Source organism: Peromyscus eremicus, chromosome 8a (genome assembly GCF_949786415.1).
Source record: "Peromyscus eremicus chromosome 8a, PerEre_H2_v1, whole genome shotgun sequence".
Classification (NCBI taxonomy): Eukaryota; Metazoa; Chordata; class Mammalia; order Rodentia; family Cricetidae; genus Peromyscus; species Peromyscus eremicus.
The window spans coordinates 89,688,509-89,713,149 of NC_081423.1; the positions used below are offsets into that span (position 1 = coordinate 89,688,509).

Below are 24,641 nucleotides of genomic sequence, written 5' to 3' on the forward strand. Positions count from 1 at the left end.
TGTATATATACACATGCATTGTGTATATATACACACATGCAATATATATATATATATATATATATATATATATATATGACATTACACTTGACCTTATTACTTTATATATATGACATTACACTTGACCTTATTACTTTGCTGGACAAGTTCAGCTGAAAATCTCCTGCTGGTCTCCCCTGTACTTTGCCATGTGGACTCTCTTCCCTTGCTGATTTTAATCCTTATCCTTAAGGATGAAATAGTAAATTAAAAGATTAAATAGAACAAATGGTTATGACCAGGACAACAGCTTTTTCATTCTGCGAGTCCTCCTTGGGAGCTACTGAGGTCACGGGAGGGACCCTGAACATACTAAGGCAGGAGCGCTGGTCAGAGTGGATCTTGAGGGAGCAGAGGAGTGGACTGGCAGATGGATGGAGGTTAGGGCAGAGGGGATGTGGCTGATAGAGGAAGAAGTAAATGCAGAGGCCACTGGGAAGAAAAGGACCAAAACTTTAAAAATTACATGTGGTTTTTTTTTTTTTTTTTTTTTTTCCGAGACAGTGTTTCTCTGTGTAGTTTTGGTGCCTGTCCTAGATCTCACTCTGTAGACCAGGCTGGCCTTGAACACGCAGAGATCCGCCTGGCTCTGCCTCCCAAACGTTGGGATTAAAGGCATGCCCCACCACTGCCTGGCTGCATGTGTTTTTTAAAAAGAAAATGAAGGGAGAGAGGCCATCAGGGGTCAGATCTTGCAGGGTCCCCAAAAACATGTAAAAAGATAGGATCTGCCAGAGTCATAAGTCATGAGAATGCTGAGAAGTTTTGAAGTATTTCCCCCTCTTATTTACTTTTTAATTAAAAAATTTTAATTGGGCTGGGCATAGTGGCTCACACCTTTAATTCCAGCACTTGGGAGGCAGAGGCAGGAAAATTTCTATGAGTTCAAGGCCACCCAGCTCTACAAAGTGAGTTCCAGGACAGTCAGGGCTCCACAGAGAAACACTGTCTTGAATTAAAGGCATGTGCCACCACTACCTGACAATTTTTTTTTAATGTACTGTGTACGTGATGGGGGCTGGGGGGGTCTCATGCCATGGTAAGCATGTGGAGGTCAGAGGATAACTTTGTGGAGTTCGTTCTCCCTTTTGGGAGAACTCAGGTGGCCAAGCTTTCTTGGGAAGCACCTTTTCCTGCTGAACCATCTTACCAGATCATCTGTTGTTAATTTGAGACAGAGTTCCACTCAGGGTCCCTGAACTCACTCTGTAACCAGGCAGTTCTCAAACGTACAATCTTTCTTTCTTTCTTTCTTTCTTTCTTTCTTTCTTTCTTTCTTTCTTTCTTTCTTTCTTTCTTTCTTTCTTTTTTTGGAGCTGAGGATCAAACCCAGGGCCTTGTGCTTGCTAGGCAAGCACTCTACCACTGAGCTAAATCCCCAACCCCACATACAATCTTTCTGTCATAGCTTCCCAAGGAGCTGCAGTCACAAGCCTGAACCACCAGACTTACAAGGCATCTATGTATCTTACTGTCTTAGTTACTTTTCTGTTGCCATGAAGAGACATTATGATGAAGGCAACTTATAAAAGAAGGAATTTATTAGGGCGTACAGAGTTCATCTGTGACCATCATGGCAGGGAGCATGGCAGCAGGCAGGCATGGCACTGGAGCAGTAGCTGAGCACTCACAACTTGAAACAACCACCACAAGGCAGGGAGGGAGGGAGGGAGGGAGGGAGGGAGGGAGGGAGGGAGGGAGGGAGGGATGGGGGAGAGAGAGAGAGAACTAACTCATAATGGCATAAGGATTTTTAAACCTCAAGGCCCACCCCCAATGACACATTTCCTCCAACAAGGCCATACTTCCTAATCCTTCCCAAACAGTCCTGTCAACTGGGGACCAAGTATTTCAGCACACGAACTACTTATGGAGGCCATTTGCATTCAGACCACCACACTTACATCTGCCAAGGCTGTTAGTCCACAAATGATGGAAGAGAGTGAAGCTGAAATGGTTAAAGTGGCAGTCACCAAGGTCCTGAACCAAGGCAGGTACTAAGAAGAGGGCCCATTTGGGAAACCCAGAGGTGTAGACACAAAAGGATTCGGTGATAGACTGATTATGGAAAGGGGTGAAGATGGTGGTCATGGAGGCCTTGGTGGGCCGTGGTGGTGTTGACTAGAACATGACACTCTAAGGAGGAACTGGGTTTTGGGTTCAGAGTCTATGTTTTTGGTCTCGTCTGTGTTGCTATAATCAAGAGCCTCAAAGGCAATGGCATTATTTGATAGTACACCTCCTTTTCCGGTTACGGTCTAGACACTCTGGCCGATAGTGTGACCATTCTCATGCAGGAAACCACACACCCAGGAGTCTCTCCTCTTGCTGCCCTGCCAGTGCGTACGTACAGTTCTTGCCTGTGGGGCTGGAGCTGGCTCACTGTTATTGCAGAACGCTCAAGGAGGAGGAAAGAGTTCAAGTTCAAATCAAATGCTCCAAACGTGCAGTGAAGACTCACGTTGCACAAAGCTCTTGAATGAGCAAGAACTTGAACTCACTGCTGCCAATGGACTGGTGGGTCTGCCGCTCCATTTGGAGGAAATCATGACTAGGCAGATTACAATTCCCTTAGTGTCAGCAATTCTGAGCTTAAGGTATAGACGCCTGGGGTTGCTAGAAGGCAACAGCCAGTAAGATGAGGTGTGACAGAGACCCAGGTCAAAGAGTACCCATTGATGTTAACAACTGACAGGCGATGAAGCAATGCCACAAACAATAATTGATGATTACAGCTGAGGAACGGAGGGCAGGAAAGGAAGGACAGACAGCTAGCACAGGCCATTCCTGTGACATGCTTAGCTTAGAAAGGAAGGTCACAGGCTGGGGAGACGGCACAGTGGGTAAAGACAACCTGAGTTCAAGTCCAGGAACCCACATGGTGGAGCAAACCAACTTAAGTTGGCCTCTGAACTCCATACACATGCATTTGCCCCTTCCTCATACAAATGAATAAATAAAAAACGTGGTTGAAAAAAATGAAAAGGCCAGGATTGGTAATCCAGAAGGGCGTAGGGTAAAGGAAGATTAATTTTGCTGTTTTAAGAGATAAGTTGAATATACTTACACACTTGAGCAAGACTCAAGAAGAGGGCCAGCAAGACGGCTCAGCAGGGGGTGAAAAGTGCTTGCAGCCTAACGGACAGCCTATCAGCCTAAGTTCAAGTCCCAGAACCCACACAAAGATGGAAGACAAGAAATGACTTCACAAAGCTGTCCTCTGACCTCCACAGAAGTGCCGTGGTACATGCCCCCTTCATATACACACAGGGCAGGAACAGTCAGAGCAGATGAGAGGGCTGGCATCTGACAGGAGGAAGGCTAGCTACCATCTCTGCCTAGGCAGGGAAGAGGAGGATCATGGAACAGATTAGTGTGTAGGTGCGAGAGAGATCGGAGCTGTTACCTTCCAAAGCCTCTCGTTTCCTTGGTGACCTAAGACATCAGGTCAAGTGCTGATGAGCCCAGGAGTATAGGGAAGGCTCCAAGGGACTAGCAAAGCCAATATGGCTGTTGTGAGGATGGGGATGACTGCTTAGAGGGAGCATCAAGAATAACTGCTGGGAGGCAGTGAAGTGCTGAGGCACATCCAGGAGCCCTGCCTGTATTAATTTTCTATTGCTCTGGGAACAAATTGTCACACACTCAGTGGTTCAATACCATCTATTATTTCACAGTTCAAGCTGCTTTGCCCAGCTAAAAGGAAGATGGCCACGGGGCTGCGTTACTCCTGAGGCTCGGGGGAAGAAAACAAACACTCCATGCCTCTCCACCCTCTGAAGGCCACCTCTGTCTCATGGCCCCTTCCATCTTCAAAGCCAGCAATCCTGTTACTCTGTCCTTCACTTCCAGCCCATTCCTGGATCTTCCACTTCTTGCTTTCCTTTACAAGGACCCCCGTGATAACACTGGGGGCACGTGGGTAAACCAGGGCAATCTCCATGCCTCAAAATCTTCAACATTTAAAAAACGACTTACTAGATTATTTATTTGTATGTACATATATGTATCAACATAAGTGAGGGGGCCAGAGAGTTGTGAGGCCAGGGAGTCAATCAGAGTGAATTACCTCACGGACACTGATCCTCCCTCATGTGATGGGGGTATTGGTGGGGGCATAAAGGAAGCCTGGTGCCAAAGGCACCACCTCCAGCACACATGCAAGAGTAGTGGAGACATAGTTAGGGGATGGTAGACAGGAAAGATTTATGGTGGTTCATTCATGGCTGTCTGCCTCTACCTGTAACTCTAAGTCTGGGAGTTCATGACCCTCTATTTCCAGACTTCTGCTCCTAAGATCATCTTGCCAGTTTTGTTGGAAGCTACATGTCTCAGGCATGTCTGTCCCAGCATCTTTTTGGACTCTACATGTAGTTTTCTTTTTCTTTTCCTTTTACTCTTTAGGGACCCTCCACCCAACTCCCAAATAAGTACACAGAGACTCTTTCTTACTTCAGAATGCCCAGCCTCAGCTTGGCTTGTTTCTAGCCAGCTTTTCTAACTTGACTTAAATTATCCTATTTCTCTTTTTCTATGTTTTGCTTCTGGGTTTTTTACCTTTCTTTATTCTCTATATCTTTCTTTCCTTCTTACTCCACAGCTGACTGTGTGGCTGGCCCCCGGAGTCCTCCAGCCTTCTCCTTTTCTTGTTCCTCCCTTCTTCAAAGCCTAGATGTCTCCTCCTATTTATTCTCTCTGCCTGGCAGCCCCGCCTGCCTAGTCTCTTTCCTGCCTAGTTATTGGCTGTTCAACTCTTGATTAGATCAATCAGGTTTTTTAGGCAGGCAAAGTAACACAGCTTTACAGAGTTAAACAAAGGCAACTTAAAAGAATGCAGCACATCTTTGCACCATTAAACGAATATTCCACAGCAGAAATGAATGTAACACATCTTAAACTAATATTCCATAACACCTACACGTCCCCAGTTCTCCCTTTTTCCTCACCACATACCTCCTGGGCTGGGCAGCCAAGGCTGCTGACTGGAAAACTGGGTAGGGGCCTTTCCAGGGCGGGTAGCTTTCTTCAGAGAGGCCTGGGGGAGGCAGGGTCTTTACAGGAGGGTGTGGAATCATTTCTCCAGGTAGGTGGAGAGAGACGTGGTGAAGACAGTTGAAGATGTGGGGAGGTCCAGAGAGCACAGTGGAAATGGAGGATGGGTGGGAGGCTAGCTCCAGAGCAGGGTCCTAGAGACAGGCCAGGTTGTCAAAACAACCACAGCAGTATCTCTGCCACCACACCTTCTGGGACTGCCGTCCCCAGTCCAGAGCTCCAAGTGAGAGCTCAGCAGATCTCCACCAAATACATTATGAGAATCCTGGTTCTCGGTGCCACTCAGGTGTCATCCTCTGGCAAGCAAATAGCCATGTTCAGCAACAGGACACCACTCAAATACTCTCTCTCTATTGTTGGTGGCCACTAAACACTGGTGTTAAGTTGAGCCCATAGCTCAGTGGTAAAGCCCCTTCGTTCATGTTTAGCATGCTTGAGGCTCTGGGTTTTATTCCCAGCACAGCAAAACAAAAATACATTTTTGGGGAAAGTTTTCAATTAGCAATAATCACGCCTCAGATAAACCTCATTGGCTACGATACTGCCACTGCGCAAAGCTGCAAAAATCCATTTTTAAAGAATACTTAAAGGTGTGGGGAGGGGGCTGAGCATATGGCTCAGTTGGTAGAGCACTAACATAGCATGCATGAAGCCTTGAATTCAATGCCCCCCTGCATTATATAAACTGGATGTGGTGGTATATACCTGTAAAGCCAACATTTGAGAGGTGGAGGCAGGAGAATCCGAAGTTTGAAGTGATCCTCAGCTACGGCTACACTGTAAGTTTCCAGGCCAGCCAGGGACACATGAAACCTTGTTTAAAAAAAAAAAAAGCTGTGGGAAGAGTGTCATGATCAAAATCAGCAAATAGAAAAAGAGATAGCACCTGAAGCCGAGCTCCCCTAGCCCCTTTTATAGGTGCTGAAATATCAACTGCTTTTTTCTTGGGTAAAAGGACTTTTGACTGATACTTTTTCTTCTTTAAAATTTTCTCTCTCTCTGTTTTATCTCTTTGTATGGTGTACTTGTGTACGTGTGCATGCACGTGCACATATGTGCAAGTATGTACACATGTGTATGTATGCAGAACCAGAGGTCGGCCCTGAGTGTCTTTCTCTACCGCTCTTCATCTTTGTTTGAGACAAGGTTTGCTGAACTTGGAGCTCACTGATTGAGCCAGACTGGCCGGCTGGCTGTCAAGCCACAAGGATCTACCTGTCTCAGCCCATCTCAGCCTTGAGGTGACAGATAAGCACTGCCACATCTGGCTTTTTTACATGGGTTTTGGGGATCCTAAAACTCAGGTCTCCTGACAGGTCAATCCCTTATAATTTTCTATTTTTTTAAAGGTAAATGTATTAACCATAGACTTTTGAAAACAGAAGTGTACTGTTGGTTTTTAGATGGACGTATCTATTGCAATTTTATTTGTAGGTTCTGGGCGTTCCTCAGGATCCAAGGCTGGGCAGGGCAAGCCCCTCCCCTGCAGACATAAGCACGTGGTGGTAACTCTCCTGGACTGCAGACTTTGGCTTCTGAGGTCGCTTCAGCAGTTTTGTTGAAAGCTGCAAGTTTAAAAATATCTCTGCCGAGAGTATCTACTCTACCTCCCCTCTGGATTCTAAGCGCCCCCTCCCCCATCTTGGGAGCAGAGAAGCCAGGTGCTGTATCTGGGACCTGCAACAGGGACCTGAAGTCAAGTGTTTCATTCTGGGCTCTCCTCCCTCCCTAGAAGGCAGCTCCAGTGACTCCACTTGGGTGACACAGGACAGGTACGCTCCTGGTACAGCTACCCTTCTGTCACTGCTGGGCTTTTTCAGCCGTGTGTGAGCTTTATAAAGCCAGAAGTTCCCCCATGGGGTAATAGAAGTTTATGGATGGGCCCTGCAAGTACCCTAGTCATTACTACCCCAAAGTCTCAGGGACATGGAAGTTGAACTAGGTGTTGGTCAGTGGAACTGGCCACAGGAGGACTCAACCAGATGCAGGTACACTGTCTAAGAGTAGTGTGCACCTGCAGGTCTAGTCCTCAGACTCTCCCCCTCAAGAGCTGTTCTAGAACAACCCAACACTGGAAACTCCTTGAGAGCTGTCAGTTAACCCTCTTTTTTATTTATTTGTTTGTTTGTTTATTATTTTATGTGCATTGGTGTTTTGCCTGCATGTATGTCTATGTGAGGGCGTCAGATCCGCTGGAACTGGAGCCACAGACAGCTGTGAATTGGCATGTTGGTGCTGGGACTTGAACCCTGGTCATCTGGAAGAGCAGCCAGTGCTCTTAACCACTGAGCCATCTCTCTAGTCCCCTCAGTGAACACTTTTTTTATTTGTATTCATTTTACATACCAACCACGGATCTCCCTCTCATCCCTCCTCCCATCCCCTCCACCCCCCCCCCCCCAATCCCCTCCTTTAAAAGGGTAAGGCCTCCCATGGGGAGTCAGCAAAGCCTGGTACATTAAGTTCCCCCATGGGGTAATAGAAGTTTATGGATGGGCCCTGCAAGTACCCTAGTTGCAAGTCCCAACCCCCCCATCCCACCCCCACCACACACATCAAGGCTGAACAAAGTGTCCCACTATAGGTAATGAGCTCCCAAAAGCCAGCTCATGCAGGAGGCATAGATCCTGATCCTACTGCCGGGGGCCCCTCAAACAGGGAGAGATCCTGATCCTACTGCCGGGCGCTCCTCAAACAGACCAAGCCACATAACTGGTGCTTATATGCAGAGGGTCTAGTCTGGTCCCATTCAGTGAACACTCTTGAGGATTCAAATGCAGTCTTTAAAAAAAATGATTTGGTTTATTATTTTAACTATGTGTAGATGTTTGTGTCCGTGTGTGGGTATGTACACATGAGTGTAGGTGTTTGCAGAGGCCAGAGGCATCTATCCGATCTCCTGGCGCTGGAATTACAGCTTGTAAACCACCTTACGTGGATGCTGGGAACTGAACTCAGGTCCTCAACAACAATAGTACATCTCTTAACCATTGTGTCATCCTTCCAGACCCTCAGATGAAGTGTTTAAACTGGGTACTTTACAGCATTTCCTTGTTTAAAATTTAAATCATTCTCTCAAAGGAAGATCCTGGTGGCAACCTCTTCCTTGGATGGCGGGAATGGGGGGCTGTGATAGCTGCTCACTGCTGCTGCCCTAGGGGGAAGGCAGGAGGAACTGAGGTTTTATTGGGATCTTTCCTGGCCCTTGGCCACATCACTGCAGCTGCTGGATGTGGGCAGAGGAGGAAGACACCACTGTGCAGTATGCCCATGTGTCACGCTGGGTTTGTTCAATTCTACTAATATTCTGTTCCTAAAATCCAGGGACAAAGACTTCAAGGAGCCTCTCCATCCTTCACCCACGATGGGCCATTTTCCCATGTCCTTCTTCAACTCCCAATTTCTATTTTGGAAATGTGTGGCTCAACAATGATGCAGAAATCCTAATGTGGTAGGAAAAAGGGACTTGAAGAATTAAAAAAAAAAAGTGTGTGTGTGTGTGTGTGTGTGTGTGTGTGTGTGTGGTTTTTTTGTTTGTTTTTTTGTATTTTTCAAGACAGAGATTCTCTGTGTAACAGTTCTGGCTGTTCTGGAACTTGCTTTGTAGACCAGGCTGGCCTCAAACTCAAAGAGATCTACCTGTTTCTGCCTTTGGAGTGCTGGAATTAAAGACATGCACCACCACAGCCCAGCTAAAAACATGTTTTATGTTCATGGTCTAGACTAGACACAAGTACCCCAGAGCTGCTGTGTCATCTTGCGTGAGTGATCACCCCTTTCTGTGCCTTGGATTTCTGCCCTGAAGTTGGTCTTGCTTGGGTTTACTGATGTTTGAAACAGACCATTCTGAGGGCTGAGAGGCTATTCTGGGCACTCTACAAGATTTAGAAGCATCCTTGGTCACTCCCAGAAGACCCAAATGCACCCGCTTCAAGCAGAAATGTCTCCAGACATTGGCAAGTGTCCCTTGCAGTACAGAATCTCTTCTCCCATTGGGCAGGTGATGTGTCTCCCATTTAATAGTTAAGAAACTTAAAAGAATGCTTTCCTTTTACTTCTTCCACATTCTCTCTCTCTCTCTCTCTCTCTCTCTCTCTCTCTCTCTCTCTCTCTCCATCTTCGAACTTGATTCTTCTATGATGAGCAGGTGGTAATGAGGTGAGGCCAGGCCTTCTGGTCATGTGTTCAATGGTGGTGTGCTCATGTGTGATAAAGGCCTAAGCTCAAACCTATTCCTCACTTGGGAAGAGGGTGACACAGGCTCATTTTATACAAAGGACATCTGGAGCCCAAATGAGGCCAGATATCATGTAGGATCCCAAGAAGGGGCTTGGGACACATAGAGGTTGGTGCTGTCACAAAAATTTTACTTCTAAGTGAGCATGCCTCAAAAAGTTTGGGAGTAGGAAGGCAGAAGAGAGAGGTACCAAAAGGTGTCCACCAGGGGCAGAGACTGGTCAGCTGTTCCCCAAACTCTTTTCTCCTCCTATAGATTACATTCCTACTGTGGTAGTTGAAATGAAAATGCCCCCCCCCCAAGCTCATAGGGAGCGGCATTATTGAAGGTGTGGCCTTGTTGGAGTGGGTGTGGACCTGTTGGAGGAAGTATGTCACAGGGGATGGGCTTTGAGGTTTCAGAAGCTCAAGCCAAGCCCAGTGTCACTCTCTCTTCCTGCTGCCTGCCAATCCAGATGTAGAACTCTCAGCTACCTCTCCAGCACCATATCTACCTGCATGCTGTCATGCTTCCTACTATGACAATGGACTAAACATCTGAAACTGTAAGCAAGCCCCAATTAAATGTTTTCCTTTATGAGAGTGCTGGGTGGTGGTGGCACACGCCTTTAATCCCAGCACTCAGGAGGCAGAGGCAGGTAGATCTCTGAGTTCAAGGCCAGATTCCAGGACAGCCAGGACCACACAGAGAAACCCTGTCTCCAAAACCCAAAAGCCAAAAAGAAAAAAGAAAAAAAAGCGTTGCCGTGGTCATGGCATCTATTCACAGCAGTAACCCCAAGACAACTACTTTCTCTTGGATGTATTGATGACGTTATTGAGTTCTGGCTGATGGAGTGTGGACAGCTGGTCACAACTTCCTGGTCCAATAAAACTCAAATCATCTACTCTCATCTTCCACCTGCCTCAGGGGAACCTCCACAGCCTGGGCCTCTGAGTGTCTACACTGACAGCATAGACCAGGGTCTGCTCCACACTCCACTGGGTGCACTTAGTATGAGAAATGACATTCTTTCATCTTCAGCATTTACACTGGGGGCTGTTGAGTGTGTGGTCGGCCTACTCTTAAGTAACAGCAAGGCTAGAATGGTGGCCACTGAGGTGGCCTATGGCTAGGCTGTGTTTCCTTTTCCTTCTTTCATAAATAAATGTCTGTGTGTGGGAGTGGTGGTTTACATGTGTGCGCGTATGCATGGAGACCATCTGCGGGAACCCTGTCCTCCTCCTCTGAGGCATGGTCTCTCATTGACCTTGGAGGTCATCTGATCAGCCAGACAGAGCACCAGAGATCCTCCTGTCTCTGCCTTCCCAGCACTGGGATTGTCAGTGCCCCCACCTTAGACTTGGGGTTTTTAAGTGGGTGCTGAGGATCGAACGCAGGTCCTCATGCTTGCGAAGCACTCTACTAACTGAGCCGTCCCCCTACCTGCAGCCCTGGAGCTTATTTTCATTAAGGAACTACAACATTGATTTCTGTGTTGGTTCTAACAGACCTAGCTCTGCAAGTTATCCGACGCAGCGATTTTAGCTGAACTAAACACGTGACCACGTGACTGCGGGAGGTGGTGGCAGGTCCCTAAATGCAGCCTGGCACGGGATTCGGCCCAGGAGGGCTGGACAGCTTCTGCTGAGCCAGGGTTTCCTCCAGGCTAAGAATAAACCATAGACACGGGCCTTTTGGCACAAGGTGCCAGCTCCAGGCAGAACTGGCTCCAAGCTGGCAGCACAGCTGGTCTTCAGCCTGGTCACTGGTGGAACCCAGCAAAAGCCCGAACTCCCCAGGCTGTGGGTCCTGGTGGCTCAGCAGACCTGGGGACATGCTTTTGTAAGAGGACTAAGAAACCAGAACACAGTGCTGTCCCCACACCTCTGTGCCAGCTTGTCTAAACGCATTGCCCTGGTTTCTTAGCCCTCTTTCTTCTGCCTTAGAAGGGCGCCTAGGAAAACAGGTGTCTCTGGGTTTGCTGATTTCCCACGGCTCAGGGAGTTCAGGCTTTTGCCGAGTCCCACCAGTGTCTTGCTCAGCTGCTCCGAGCTTATCCATGGAAAAGCGTCTTAGCGGTACCTTCTCCAGAGGTCAAAGCCCAACCTGGTCCTCAGAGTCAAGCCAGAGTCTTGTCCACATGGTGTCCGCCCTTACCCTGTCACCCTCCTTCTCTTGGATGACCCACACAATTCCTACACCTGGGATACCAGACCCCCGGAAGGACCCCAGGGAAGCACTCCTCCACCTATCATATCAAAAAGAGAACATTTTAAAAATGTTTTTATTTAATTAAAAAAAAAGAGAGAGACAGAACTAAGAACCCCAAACCACTGGTGGGTACAGGATCACAGGGGCTTAACTGGTGAGACACACAGGGGAGGAGATGGGACAGAGGAGGGGTGGGAAGATGGGCTCAGGCCTCATGTCCCTTCAGAGAAGGAGCCAGATCTGAGCCTGTCAGCGGTACGGTCCAGCTCTACTCCCTTTCCCACAGGAAGGGCAAGCTAGTGACCAGGGTCCCCAGAGTGAGGCCAACAGTCAGTGGGAGAAAGGCTGTAGGGCCGGGCAGCTGAGGCTTTTCTCCGTGTTCTACCCTGCCTCTTCTTCCTTTTCCTTCTGGCTCTCTCTTGTCCCCGCAGGGGGCCTGTGTACTCTGCCTAGGACTGGACAAGAGGTAGGATTCATCAGAACACGGCTTTCTCATGTGGAACCGTGGAAACCTCTGGAACTACAGTTGGGAAGATGACTTGTGTGCAGAAGAGACATGAGACAGGTCTCGGGTCTCCCTGGGGGTCGGGGCTTCCTTCAGCCTCCAAAGATGTTAGTGTGGTAGAGGAGGGGTGGGGGAGGTGGGCAGGGTGAGGGCCTGCGGCAGGGACAGACCACACGTCTTGACACTGGTGCTCACTCACTGCTGTGCGTGCTTTGACACACGCTGAGGAGCCAACCTGGCCCGGAGGGGATGGTTCTGAGCAAGAACGAAGGAGCCCCGACATGCTCACATCTCAGCTCACCAGCTCATGGGCAGTCGGCTGGAGCTACGACATGGGATGTCTTTCTTTAGAGAGTGTGCGTGTGTGTGTGTGTGGGGGGGGGGGGAGGGAATGAAGGGCAGGCAGGGAAGGACAAATGGACCTGGGTCTGAACTCCGAGTCAGCCTAGGGGGCTCCATGAACAGGTGACTGAGGTAAGAACTGGCTTGTCACTTCTAGGTGAGACAGTTACTGGGGTCACAGAGGACTGTTCAAGATTGGATTAAGAAGTCTCAAAAAGTAAGAAACAATTGATCCTTAGAAAGCACGCGTGTTATAGAAAAGGGGGTAAGTTCCACTTTCTGGAGAGTTCTTTCTAATCTGGACACACTCACATGGTGTTTGCTCACCTCGAGAGGGAAAGGGGGAACGGCGGAACAAACTGTGAAACACAGACCTGATCCTCAGATTCAGGTAAAGTGAGAAAGCCCAGGATGGCCCCTTGAGTCAAATGTCCACAGAGTCCTTTGGGTGTCGGCAGAATAAATTAGGACAGGAGTCGGGGGAGACGCCATTGCTACTTTTTAGGATGAGGAGTTGAGTGTGGCTTGCTCTGCTGCTGCTGATTCTCGGTGCGCCACCTTTCAGAACCACTTGGAAACGGATGCTCTTTCTTTGTTCTTTTCCGTCTCCGCTCACCCTCGGTTCCCCTTTCTCATACTGAAGTTTGCACATCTGTCACGGAACACCAGTTTGGAAGTGGGAGTATGGCTCCGCCCCTAGCAGGGTCCCCTGTGGCTCAGGGGACAGTGTGGTTCCTCGGGCAAGTCGGGAAGGACACAGCAAGTGCCTACCTTTCCTCAGACCCATGGAATCCTCCAGATCTCCAAGTTGAGTGAGTACGTCCTGTCCATTCCGAGCTCGGCAGAAACTTCCGGAAGCAGGTAGGAAAGCCTGCAGTCTCTGCCTTTGCCCTGGATCCCTGGTCTCCTGAGGTGGAGAGACGCCAGCCACAGGACAGCTCAAGGCCGAAGCACCAGTTAGCCATAGAGCTTTCTCTTTAGGACAGATGATGTTTACAACCACAGGCTCCACCAGGCTGCCAGACAGAGGCTGAGGGAGGGAGGCAGAGGGGAGTGGAGTGAGCTTCGGCTCATTCTGGGCTCCAGGACACAGGAACTTCCGGGTGGGAAACAGCTGATGGGAGCCCAGAGGTCCCAGTTCTGGAAGAAGCCTTCCTGTGGCCCTGTGCCCAGGGAAGGGGGAAAAGTTTGACATCTTCTGGCATGACTGGTTTCCTGGTTTCCAAGAAGCAGGCTGACGCAGCTTCTGGAAAATTCTTGGGCCTCCTGGGAAATTTCAGGACAGCAATACACCCTGTCTTGGGAGAAAGTTAGCCTTCAGTTTCTACCCTAGCCCTGATTCCAGTCTCCAGGCTCCCTTCACGCTTAGCCAGCCCATGGCATCGTTTGGAGGCTAGGGAGGGTTGCCCTTGGCTCCAGTTCACTGTCTATTATCTTAAGGGTCACCCTGCTGTGTGTCACACAAACAGCCACTCTGGGGGAGGCCGGTGCCGAGACGGGTGGGCAGGTCACACAGGAGTCGTCCGCCGGTTCAGCATGCTGACGTGGAAACCCTCCTTTAGGTCCTGCTGGAAGAAGTCGTGCATCTGCAGGAAGCCAGCATCCTGGTCCGGGCTGTAGCTGGCAGCTGTGGTTACCTTCAGGGGTTCCCTGGACAGCGTGTACATGGACAGCTCACCCATAGGAATGGCCCCAGTGATCTTCAGGCCCACGGGAGACGCATCCCTGGAGGGCGAGGCCTCAGTGGACCTTGAACTGGACCTGGACCGCCGTCGCCGGTACCTGTAGCTCGGCATCCTGGCGTAGGGAGAGGAGGAAGAAGGCTTAAGGAATTCCCGCTTGGTCTTAAACCTCAACTCTTTGTTTTTCTCAATGTAAATGTTTACGGCCAGGACGCCCACGGTCTCCGCCACAATGAATGACAGGGCTCCAAAGTAAAAGGACCAGCCGTAGTTGTAATGGTTCTTTTTGTCTTCGTCACGCTTGTCACTGGGGTCGCCTGTGTTGCTGGAGATGTAGACGATGATGCCGATGATGTTGCTGAGGCCTGAAAGGGAGGTGGGGCGGGAGAGACTAAAGGTCAGACTCACAGCATGACTGACGGGACAGAGGACAGGCTGCTGAATGTGGGATGGTGGCTGGTCTTCTCCCTGAATCTATTAATTATGGTAACTTACTTTTATTTTTTGAGAAAAAGTCTAATGTAGCCTAAGCTTGTCCTGAACCGAGGTAACTGAGGATGATCTTGAACTTCCAATTGATTTTCCACCTCCCAAGGGCTGGGATTACAGGCATGCATTACCACACCTGGCTTGGTAACTAATTTTCCTTCTTTCTACCCTCTTTTCATCCCTTCTTCCCTCCCTCCTTTTTTCCTTTTGATTGGGTCTCATATAACCCAGGCTGGCTCAGACCTCCCTAAGTAGCCGAGGCTGGCTTTGAATTCCTGATCCTCATTTAAAAAAATTATTTTATGTAAATGTGTATTGGTGTCTTGCATGCATGTATGTCTGTGCACGGTGTGTCTGCCTGCAAAGGCCAGAAGAGGGCATTAGATCCTCTGGAAGAGGAGTTACAGATGGTTGTGAGTCACCACGTGTGTGCTGGGCATCAAACTCCAGTCCTCCGCAAGAGAAGCCATGGCACCATCTTTCCCAGTCCGGAACTCCTGATTCTTTTGCCTCCACCTCCCAGCTGGGATTGAGCTGTGCACCACCACGGCCAGCTTGGTGGCTACTTTTCCCTCAAGTCCTGTCCCCCCCGGGTGTTTGTGAGAGATAAGTTCTACATTTCCCAGCAGAACCAGAAATCAGTGATGACCACGTCTCTTAGAACAGTGCAGCATTAACTATAACCCACCCAATCCCCAATATACTTCAGTTCATGTCTAGCTAGCTTGTAACAGCCAACATAATTCTATGCTAAGTAAATGGATGTTATTCTGTCTCTCTACTCCAGTCCCTCACCCCGTCTTTACACGGCAAACACCCTTGGGACTTGGCATCCCAGGAATCTCCAGGTTCTTTCCTGACATCCACCAACTCAGCCAGCTCCCGACCCTGTTACAGGTTTGGAAAGCACCAGAACCTAGTGCTTTGGTTGTACTTCACATACCCGACTGTCTGAGATGAGGTGAAATTCGCACACTATCAAATTAACCTTTCTGAAGGACACAATCCAGTGGCATTTAGTGCACTTGCAATGTGTGCACCCCTTCACAATGTGTGAAATCCCATTTGTAACACTGTCATCTCCTCCAAAGGAAACCCCGTAAAGCAGTCGCTCCCCATCCCCTGCCTCAGTCTTACACATCTATCCTCTTAATGCTAACCATGCACTGATTTCGGACTGCCCTCCCACCAGGGTGCACACTCCTGGCAGTGGAGACCACATGCTCAGGTGCGCCACTATCGCCTCCGCTCCTGTCCCCGAGGGGTAGCCCCCACTCACCTGCGGCCACAAAGAGGATGCCCGCACTGAGGACGATGTTGTTCTTGCGGCTGTAGATCCTCCCAGCGCCGATGCAGAGCCCTCCAAGCAGGAGCAGAATGGTGCTGAGGATGGGGAAGACACTGGAGGCTCGCACGATGCCTAGGCCAGGGTAGGAACAAAGCAGAGAGGGCAGTGAGTCCGGCCATCCTCCCCGCCATGGCCATGGGTGTCTCTCCCAGGAGTCCCCCTGCGGCCCTGGGTGCACGATGGCTCTAGGTTGGCTATTTACTCTTTCAGAAGAAGCCAAATGAGCTATGGTCACACCTGCCTGCAGGTCACTGGGCCTCTTTCTGGGTGTAGGTAACACTTCTTTCAGGTGAGAGGGACTGGAGTCCCTCAGTGTCCCTGGAGAGGCCACACTAACAGTCACTAATGTTCTGGATGGCATGACATTCATGCAACAGCTCACAGCCCACTAAGTTCTCTCCTGGATGGTCCCATAGGTTCATCAGAAGGCTGGGAATGGTGTGCCCAAGAGCCAGCGTAGATCAATGGTCGGAGGAACAGGCCTTAGCACACTGAATGGGACTGGGTGTCATCCTGCTCTGTGGCATGCTGTGTGTTCTTAGACAACCTGCTTCACTCTTCAAAAACTCACTTGCCCCACTTGTAACACATGGTTTAATAACTCAGCATCTCCTCATCTGTGAGGAGGTACATTCCAAGTACCCATAAGGACCCTGTGTTTTCCTACACATATACACCCATGATAAAATTAACATTTAAAATTTTCATTTATTATTATTGTCACGTGGGTGCATGTGCCACAGTCCCATGTGTGGAGGTCAGAGAACAATTCTGTGAACTCAGTTCTCTCCTGTCTTTATGTGGGCTCCATGATAGAACTCAGGTCACCAGGCTTACACACATAGCAAGAACCTTTATCGGGAGCCTTCTTGCCAGTCTGCCATGATAAAATTTAATTGACAAATCAAATATAGAAAGGACTGATAGTGGCTAATAATAAAATATAACCATTGGAACACACTATACTGTAATAAAAATTACTTTTAAAGCCTATGGCTTCTTTATTTCTGGCACTTTCCATTTCATAAGTTTGAACTGTTGTTGACTAAAATCCCACAAAGTAAAGCCATGAATAAGGACTAAAATCTCACAAATTAAGACCATGGGTTAGTGGGGCCCCTGTGCTGTGATTGTTTTTTGTCTCTGTGAAGTGATAAGCACAAGGCCAGCTGCACCATGCACTTTCTAAGTGACTAGTTATGTCCAGCAAATCCTCACCGTGCCTACAGATGAAGATATCCAAGCTCACAACACGTGCAAGCCACAGAAGAGGCAGCAGGGCACTGCGAGACACTGTCTACCATGCTGGCCAGCAGAACCTTGTCTGAATCCTTGTCCTACCCATGACCAGCAGGGGTCAGGGCCAGGGAACCTCAATGACCACCCGAGTTCACTTTTTCATAACTTGGCCACAGTAGTGATACCATGCTGGAGGGCTTGACTGTGTCCTCTCCCCGTGGATGTGGCCTCCTCTGGAAAAAGGTATTACATATGTGTTTAGGGACCTTAGGGGCCTCAAGATGAGACCATCCTGAATGGACCAAGAGGTCCCTGAGTCCAGGGATAAGCATCTTAGACGACGGATAAAGTTATGAGGATGGAGTCAGAGGGCAGAGACATGGTCAGGAAATTCTGATGCTCCCTAACTGCAATAGTGTCAGGGAAAGAGTCTCACTCCCTGAGCATGCGGAGGAGCAGAGTCCTGCCAAACGTGTCCCCTTTTTGACTTCCAGCTGCCACCCAGGGGTCAATTTCTGTTGCTTTTAGACACACGGTTCATGATGGTTTGCTATAGCCCCTTAGGAAGTGAACGCCCACCAGAGCACACAGCAGGCTTCCGGTCTCCACCCTGAGCATCTGGGTAGATGGCAAGGAGGTCAGAGGAAGAGAACAAAGGCATGGGAGATGATGCTCAGAGCTCGGCCTTCTCTGTGTCCTCATAGCTCTAGAGAAATCCAGTTACGTGGGCCTTGGTGGCGCCGGCAGAGGACTGTGAGTCAGGAAGTGAGGGTAGGTGCCCCTCCTGAGCCAGCTGACTGGCTTGGGGCCTTGTAGCCTCTGAAGGCTGTGTTTGTCTCCTTTCTGTACACCCACAGTGTGAGCCCTTGCTCCACAGAGAAGGGATTGTGTGGGGGTATTAAATGAAACGCCTTTCCCCAGCACTTCCTCCCGACTCCTCTTGGCTTTCTTGTAGCTACAGGCTCTGGGAGGAGGCTTCCTGTGTGCTTCTGAAACAGGCCTCTGAGCTGAGATGGCCAGACTCAGGTCAAGACCCTGCCCTGCCTTCTGAAGACCAGTCAGGTGGTCCAGAGAGAAGGTGCTCCTTCAAAGACAGTGGAGGCCCGTGGCTCAGAGCCCTCCATCCAGGTGAGTCCTCCAAGTACCTGGCCCTTGCTTCAGTGCCTTGCTGAACACATGACTGAGGGATGAGAGGCTAGAGTCAGTCATACCACATGACCACGTCAAGCCATGGGGATGATATGTATCTGTCTGGAGGATGGGCCCTATCTTTTAACGTACTCCAGGCTTCACTGTGGACTCACAGACACCAGCACCGTGGCTTGGCAAGTCATCCTCTATGTAACTGGAAATCCTGAACCTAGGAGGGGGGTGCCAGGCCTGGGGGCGAGACAGGCAGGGGTGATGGAGATATGACACTAGATAAGACTCTATGGAGGGTGTGAAGTGGTGACTCCCTCAAACCCCACGCTGTGAATATGCAATGCTCAGGGGCCCCCAGGAATCCAGTGACAATAATGTGACTCAAAATGCAAATCCAGCTTCTCTGGGAGGCTTGGGAACTTGAGCATCAGAGGTGACTTGTTTCTGGAAGTTTCTAACATAGGGTGAGAGCTGCCTAGCCTCGGGGCTGCCGGGCTGCTGTCTCAGGAGGCGTTCCCCTGCCGTAGAGCCTTCTGTGATCTCCAAACTCTCATGCTCTGCCACCAGATCAGCACCTGGAGGGTAGAGCTGTCTCCATGCCATGGTACCCCACTTGCTCAGGATGGTGACAGGCACAAGATACAGTCACGAGTTTCCGTTAAATGAATGAAGAAATAAATGAGATCATCACATGGGCCCCTAGAGACCACTCTCCTGGGCTTCTCTACAGTTTGGAAATAACAGTCTGGACGGAGACCAGAGGCTGAATACTGAGAATCAGGGGGACACAGGCCCCGTGGCTACAGGGACTATGACCTTCACAGGTCTCAGAGTTGTATCTACAGCTGGCTTCAGGTTGCTCTATGTTCTGGGGAAATCAGCTTTCAGGGCCAAGTGTCCCTATCTCCACAGCCACTGAATGGACACACACTAGCTTATTAAGAAGTCATCTCTGCCTCCTACCTGCAAACTCACCATTAGCCAAAGCCTGCAGGCCTGGGGGCCATCTGTCATTCTTTCCCTGGGCACCTCTGGGCTTGTTACGAACCAGCAGGTCACCCTGGGGATCTGGTACATTTGAGAACACGTCCTTTGTGAGAGAGGCAACTGTCACACTGATACTATCACTCTGAGACACTCCCAGTCCCCTGGGTACCAGGGGACACTCCTGGAGGGAGACCTGTAGCATCAGGGCCGGAGCTTCTGGTCACATGCTTTGTGTGACTCCAGATCCTTACTCTGTCCTTCTCTATCCCATCCTGGACCCCAGGAGGCTGACCGTGTGGACCAGACCACCCAGGCTCCCAACTCTGGCTTTTGGGCGACAGTGCCACTGACGGAGTTCTTCCCAAGGCTTCTCTCTGCCAAGCTGCCAAGCGAAGCTGCTACATTCTGTCCTAAGGGTCACAGCTCTTGCCACTCAGCCCTGTCCTCCCAGCTCCCTTTCACGTGCTCTGCCTTGCAGAACCAGAAGGATGTAATTTATGCAAGCAGCAGTCCTTGAGTGGTGCACTGGGCAACCTCCACAGTGACCCACGGCCACTCTGAGGGGCTCTCATCTACCTGGGAGAGTGTGGCCCCTAATATGTAGAATCAGGACGGAAGATGAAAGAGGAGAAGATAAGGGAGGCAGATTGGAGGCAGGGCTCTGGCCATATTATTTCAGGTTCTGGGCCTGGCTGGAGCAGCCTGACATGGCCTCAGCTCCATGGGAACCGCACACTGTTCTATTTCATCAGATGACTCATAATCCAAATCCTTTCTTGTAGGGGAAAAAAAAGAGCCATAATCAGGTGCACAGTGAATTGTGCTCTCTCTAAGGACACACTGGTATCGATTCTCCATGTGTGAGGCTGAGCCTGAGCGCCAGGGGTGCTGTGAGAAGCAGCTCTTTGTGTCTTTTCGCTGACGGGGAAGGAGGAACGGCAGGCATTCTAGCATCCGCTTCTAGCCCCTCTCTGGCTGAGGCTCCCTGTGTTCTGGAGAAGAGGTGTTCAGAGGCCCACAGGTGAACTCTGCATAGACTTCAGGAGCAGGGAAGTTCATCCTTTGGGGTTCAGCGTGTACTGCGGGTACCACCTGGGAGGCATCACTCAGGATCAGCTGGGAGCAAGGGCTTAAGGGCAGAGCATAGGCAGAGGCAGTGGCCACATTTGTCAGGGCGGAAGGGTCTTAGGGCCACCTGTCAGGGCATACCCTGCCACCTCCATTACCATCTCAGGGATGTCTAGCCCCTCAGGAAGCTGTCTTGGCTGGTGAGTTAATCCCTGCATCGTGTGCTTCGGATGCTCGTCAGGCCTGGGCAGAGCTTTTTTTAGCTTTTTCAAGACTGGGCCTCATAGAGCTCAGGCTGGCCTCAGATCCATTCCACAGCAGAGGAGGACCTTGGCCTCCTGAGTGCTGCGATTATTGGTGTGAACAATCGTACTGGGCTCAGAGAGCTCGTATCTTTTCTTTCTTTCTTCCTTTTTTTAAAATTTAACTTTATGTTCATTGGTGTGAGGGTGTCAGATCCCCTGGAACTGGAGTTACAGACAGTTGTGAGCTGCCACGTGGGTGTTGAGAAGCTGGGAACTGAACCCAGGTCTTCTGGAAGAGTAGCCAGTGCTCTTAGCCACTGAGCCATCTCTCCAGCCCCATCTTTTCTTTTTAAAAACTGGAGACAGGGGCTCATGTAACGCAGCCTGGCCTCAAACTTACTATATAGCAGAGGGATGACCTCACATTCCTGACCCTCCCCACCTCCCGAGTACTGAGATTACAGCGTGTGCCATGAAGCTGGGTTTTAACGGTGCTGGGGATGGAACCCAGAGCTCTGCACATGCTAGGCAAGCACTCTATCAACTGAGCTCCATCCCCAGTGGAAGTGCTTATCTGTAACTTCCTTTGCCCCATCAGAGGTCCCTTGAAGCTGCTTGGGCCTCACTGTTTGTGGACCTGGGGCCTTGGCCATCCATCCATCCTGTGTACCCATCCATACACAGGGCATCCACATGCCAGGGCACTGTTGGGCTAAACCCCACCTTCTGAGCTCAGGACTTCTGAATAAAAATGCTCACAGTCCCCAGGGCAAAGAGCTGGGGCCAAGTCCCCAGGGCTCACCTCTCTAGCCCCTCCCTTCCTTTCCCCTCCTCATACAAAGAGCTGGGGGTACTTGTCACTCACGGAGGAGGTACTCTGAGCTGTCATGGTCGTAATCATTGTCCTCTGGAAAGTGGTTGATCCTGAAACAGTGTCCTTTATAGATGCCTGGAAGAGACAAGGGAAAACAGATTGTGAGTGTCCTGTGGGTTCACAGAACTATTCATTCCAGACATGGAAACTTTGGGCAGGTCACAGGGGCCGAGGGAAGAGAAGATGCACACACAGAGAACAGATGAACCTCAATCACAACCGTATCACTTTTGGTTGAGCCTTGACATCCTCAAGAATGAAACAACACACCATTAGTCACTGTCAGTCAGAAAGGCTCCAAACTGCAGGTGAGATCCCCAGACTCAAGGGGATTCTAGAGTTGCAGCTTGAAAAATGACCAGGAATTCGTTCCTGACGAATGAATGGGCAGAGGGTCTTCTAGGCAGAACAAGACTCATAAAGGCAAAAGTCAGGTGGTACATATACAGTATGGTGCCAATCCCTTTCGCCGAATGCTGGGATGGACTCAAGATTCCACCCCCCTCCATCTGATTGATGGTAGAGAGCCGAGAAACTTCCAGAAGGGCTAAAAGGGTGGAAGAGCAGGATTCCCAGTTTGTTCAGTAACTGCAGGAGGACAGGGTAGTTCTCCCTTCCAGAGTCTTCCATCCATTTTCTCCCAATCCTCTGCTGCCCTGTAGCCTGGGAATGCCCATCACTAAACACCCCAGCAGAGAGGGAGTCACATGAGGGAGGGAGGAGTCACGTCACTTTGTGCCTGTGCCTGCCAACTCTTCATGCCTAGTCAGCCGCCTGACTCTTTCCGAGCTCTTCCTCCCCCACCCCATAACTGGTCAGAGCTGGTCTATTTCCAGCTGTAGCCAGTGCGTCCTCGATTCTCGCAGCTGCTGCCAAGCATCCTGCTGGCCTCGAGCAGCCCAGCCTGACCTCACAGTGGGTGGGAGCAGTACTGGAGGCTGGGTGTGTGCCAGAGGCACATCTGTCTTCCCGTGTGTCCAACTAAGGGCTCCCTGCTGAGCCTTCCGGAAGCATGCCCTTTTCCTACCTGGCTACAAATGAGCGGCTGACCAGCTGTCCAACACCAAGCTCTCCCTCTGTCTCCCTTCAGCTGCTCCTCCAAAGACCTGTATGCACTGTAGCACCCCAGGTCAGAGGTGCAGAGGACAGACTGAGGGTCTCAGAGGCAATACCTTGGGTGGGGTGTACTTTCACAGTATTTTCTGTGGGAACACAGTTAACCTGGAGTTTCCCCACCTACACAGTGGCAACAGCCTCAGCTCTCGCCTCCTAGGTCCCTCAGAACATGAGATGGTAGCAGCAGGGTACTGAGGTGGTTCTCGGCCTATGGTGATGACTCAGAGGTACGCTGCTGCTGGCCTTGGAGTCTCCTGTCTTCTACTTCATGTGTCCCTGAGCGGTTGAGTGGGGAACAAATGCAGGGTCTGGTGAAGCGAGGGACAGACAGCTAGAATGGGTTGGTTCCGGGATGTCTGAGGGTTGGTAGCCTGGCAAAGGTTCGAGTGGGCCAGCCACAGCCTTCACCTCATTCCCAGGACCTCCTGCCACCTCAGATTAAAAAATGTTCCCACAGACCCAGATCCGGCCCTTTGGGCGGGGGGAATGAGTGGAGCAGCGTTCCCAAGAGCTGCCACTGCCCACCCCAACACTTCTCTGTTGCTTTTTTTTTTTTTTTTTTTTTTTTGCCACTTCACGGGTCTGAAGAAATCACCAAGTCACACCTGCTTGTTAGAACAAGTCAAATAATAAGAGGATGGAAAAGAAGAAAATAAGCTCTCGAGAGCCACAATCCTGCGGCCGACTTCTCAGGTTTGTGGTCTGTCTTCCCACAGCCTCCTACGCCCGTGCATACAGGTAGGGTTCTCCTCCAGTTTTAAGGGCTGCTGGGAGTTGATCCCAAGTCTTGCTCAGACAAAGCATATATTCTGCTCCTGGACCCCAGTCTCCATTAAAAAAAAAAATCATACCTTATTTTGAATTACTGTAGATTCATATGCCCTTGTAAAACAAAAATAGAGAGAGGGACGGGGCAGGGCAGGGCGGGGGGAGGATGGCTCAGTGGGTAAAGTACTTGCCACTCAGGTAGAAACCTGAATTTGAGTCCCCATACCTGTGTAGAAAGCTAGGTGTGGGGGTGCTCTGTAACCTCAAGGTGTGGGCTGGGAAGGTGGGCAGGGAGAGGAAGATCCCGAGCACACCAGCCAACCAGCAAAGTCTAGACACAACCAGCAAGCTCCAGGCTCAGTGAGGAACCCTGTGTCAAAAAATAAGGTGGAGAAGGCTGGAGCGATGACCCAGCATGCAAGTGTGAGGACCAGAGTTCAGATCCCCAGAAAGGATGGAAAAGTCTGATAGGTAAGGAGGCCGGCCTGGAATCCCAGGTGGGGTGTGCTTGGGAGGTGTGTGTGCGGGAGGGGTGGGGTGGGAGTGGGGTGGGGTGGGCAGATGCATGGGATTCAGAGCAGGTCAGTCAGACTTGCACAAATGGTGAGATCTGGCTTTGGCTGGAGACGGCCTCAATACATTCGGTAAGAACATGAAGGGAGACCCAACAGTAACTCAGTCCACATATACACACATACATGTGCACTCATACACATGAACACACACACACACACACACACACACACACACACACACACACACAAGTAAGCATGAGAATAAAACAGTTGAGAGACATCTCAAAGTCAACTTCTGGCTTCCACACATGCCCATACTGGTGAGCACTCACATGTACAACCACACCCACACACAGCCACACCCACACATACATAAAGAGGAAGAAGTAATACAAAGACATGGGATGTCCTTTACTCAGTTTCCTTACCAAACTAGCATGTCACATCTAGGACGGTGACACAAACTTCATGTGATACAGAACCTTCTTCCATCAAAAGGATCTCTCCAGTCGCTCCCCAACCCCCCCTTTTTTTAGCCACACACATTCCTGTCTACCCCAGTCTGTCCGGACCCCACAGCAGCTTCCACGGGGTTCCCAATCGCGGTAATTTTGCCCTTTAAAAACTGTTATACTTATGGGCTCTAAGGCACGCTATGGTAGCCTTTGGGGAGTGGCTTTTTGCACTCAGCACAATTCTCCTGAGGTTTATCTCCAGTTTGTGTGTTGGTGGCTTGTGCCTTCCATGGCTGGGCAGTGCTCCATGGCGTGGAAATCTCATCCTCCACTGAAGGATGTCT

The 24,641-nt window shown here is 50.0% G+C and overlaps 1 protein-coding gene and 1 pseudogene across 1 annotated transcript in view; both read right to left on the reverse strand.

Annotated features, from left to right (window-relative positions):
- Window positions 1-5,529: 5,529 nt before the first annotated feature.
- LOC131918194 (U4 spliceosomal RNA) lies at window positions 5,530-5,650 on the reverse strand (annotated as a pseudogene).
- A 7,313-nt stretch (window positions 5,651-12,963) lies between these two features.
- The window catches only part of Cacng4 (calcium voltage-gated channel auxiliary subunit gamma 4), a 59,367-nt gene continuing 47,689 nt past the window's right edge, over window positions 12,964-24,641 (reverse strand). The window contains exons 2-4 of the mRNA XM_059272015.1: window positions 21,435-21,518; window positions 15,819-15,959; window positions 12,964-14,415 (exon numbers count right to left, since the gene is read on the reverse strand). Coding sequence (XP_059127998.1) covers window positions 13,877-14,415; window positions 15,819-15,959; window positions 21,435-21,518 — 764 coding nt within the window. The 3' untranslated portion in view covers window positions 12,964-13,876. The remainder of the gene's footprint in view (window positions 14,416-15,818; window positions 15,960-21,434; window positions 21,519-24,641) is intronic.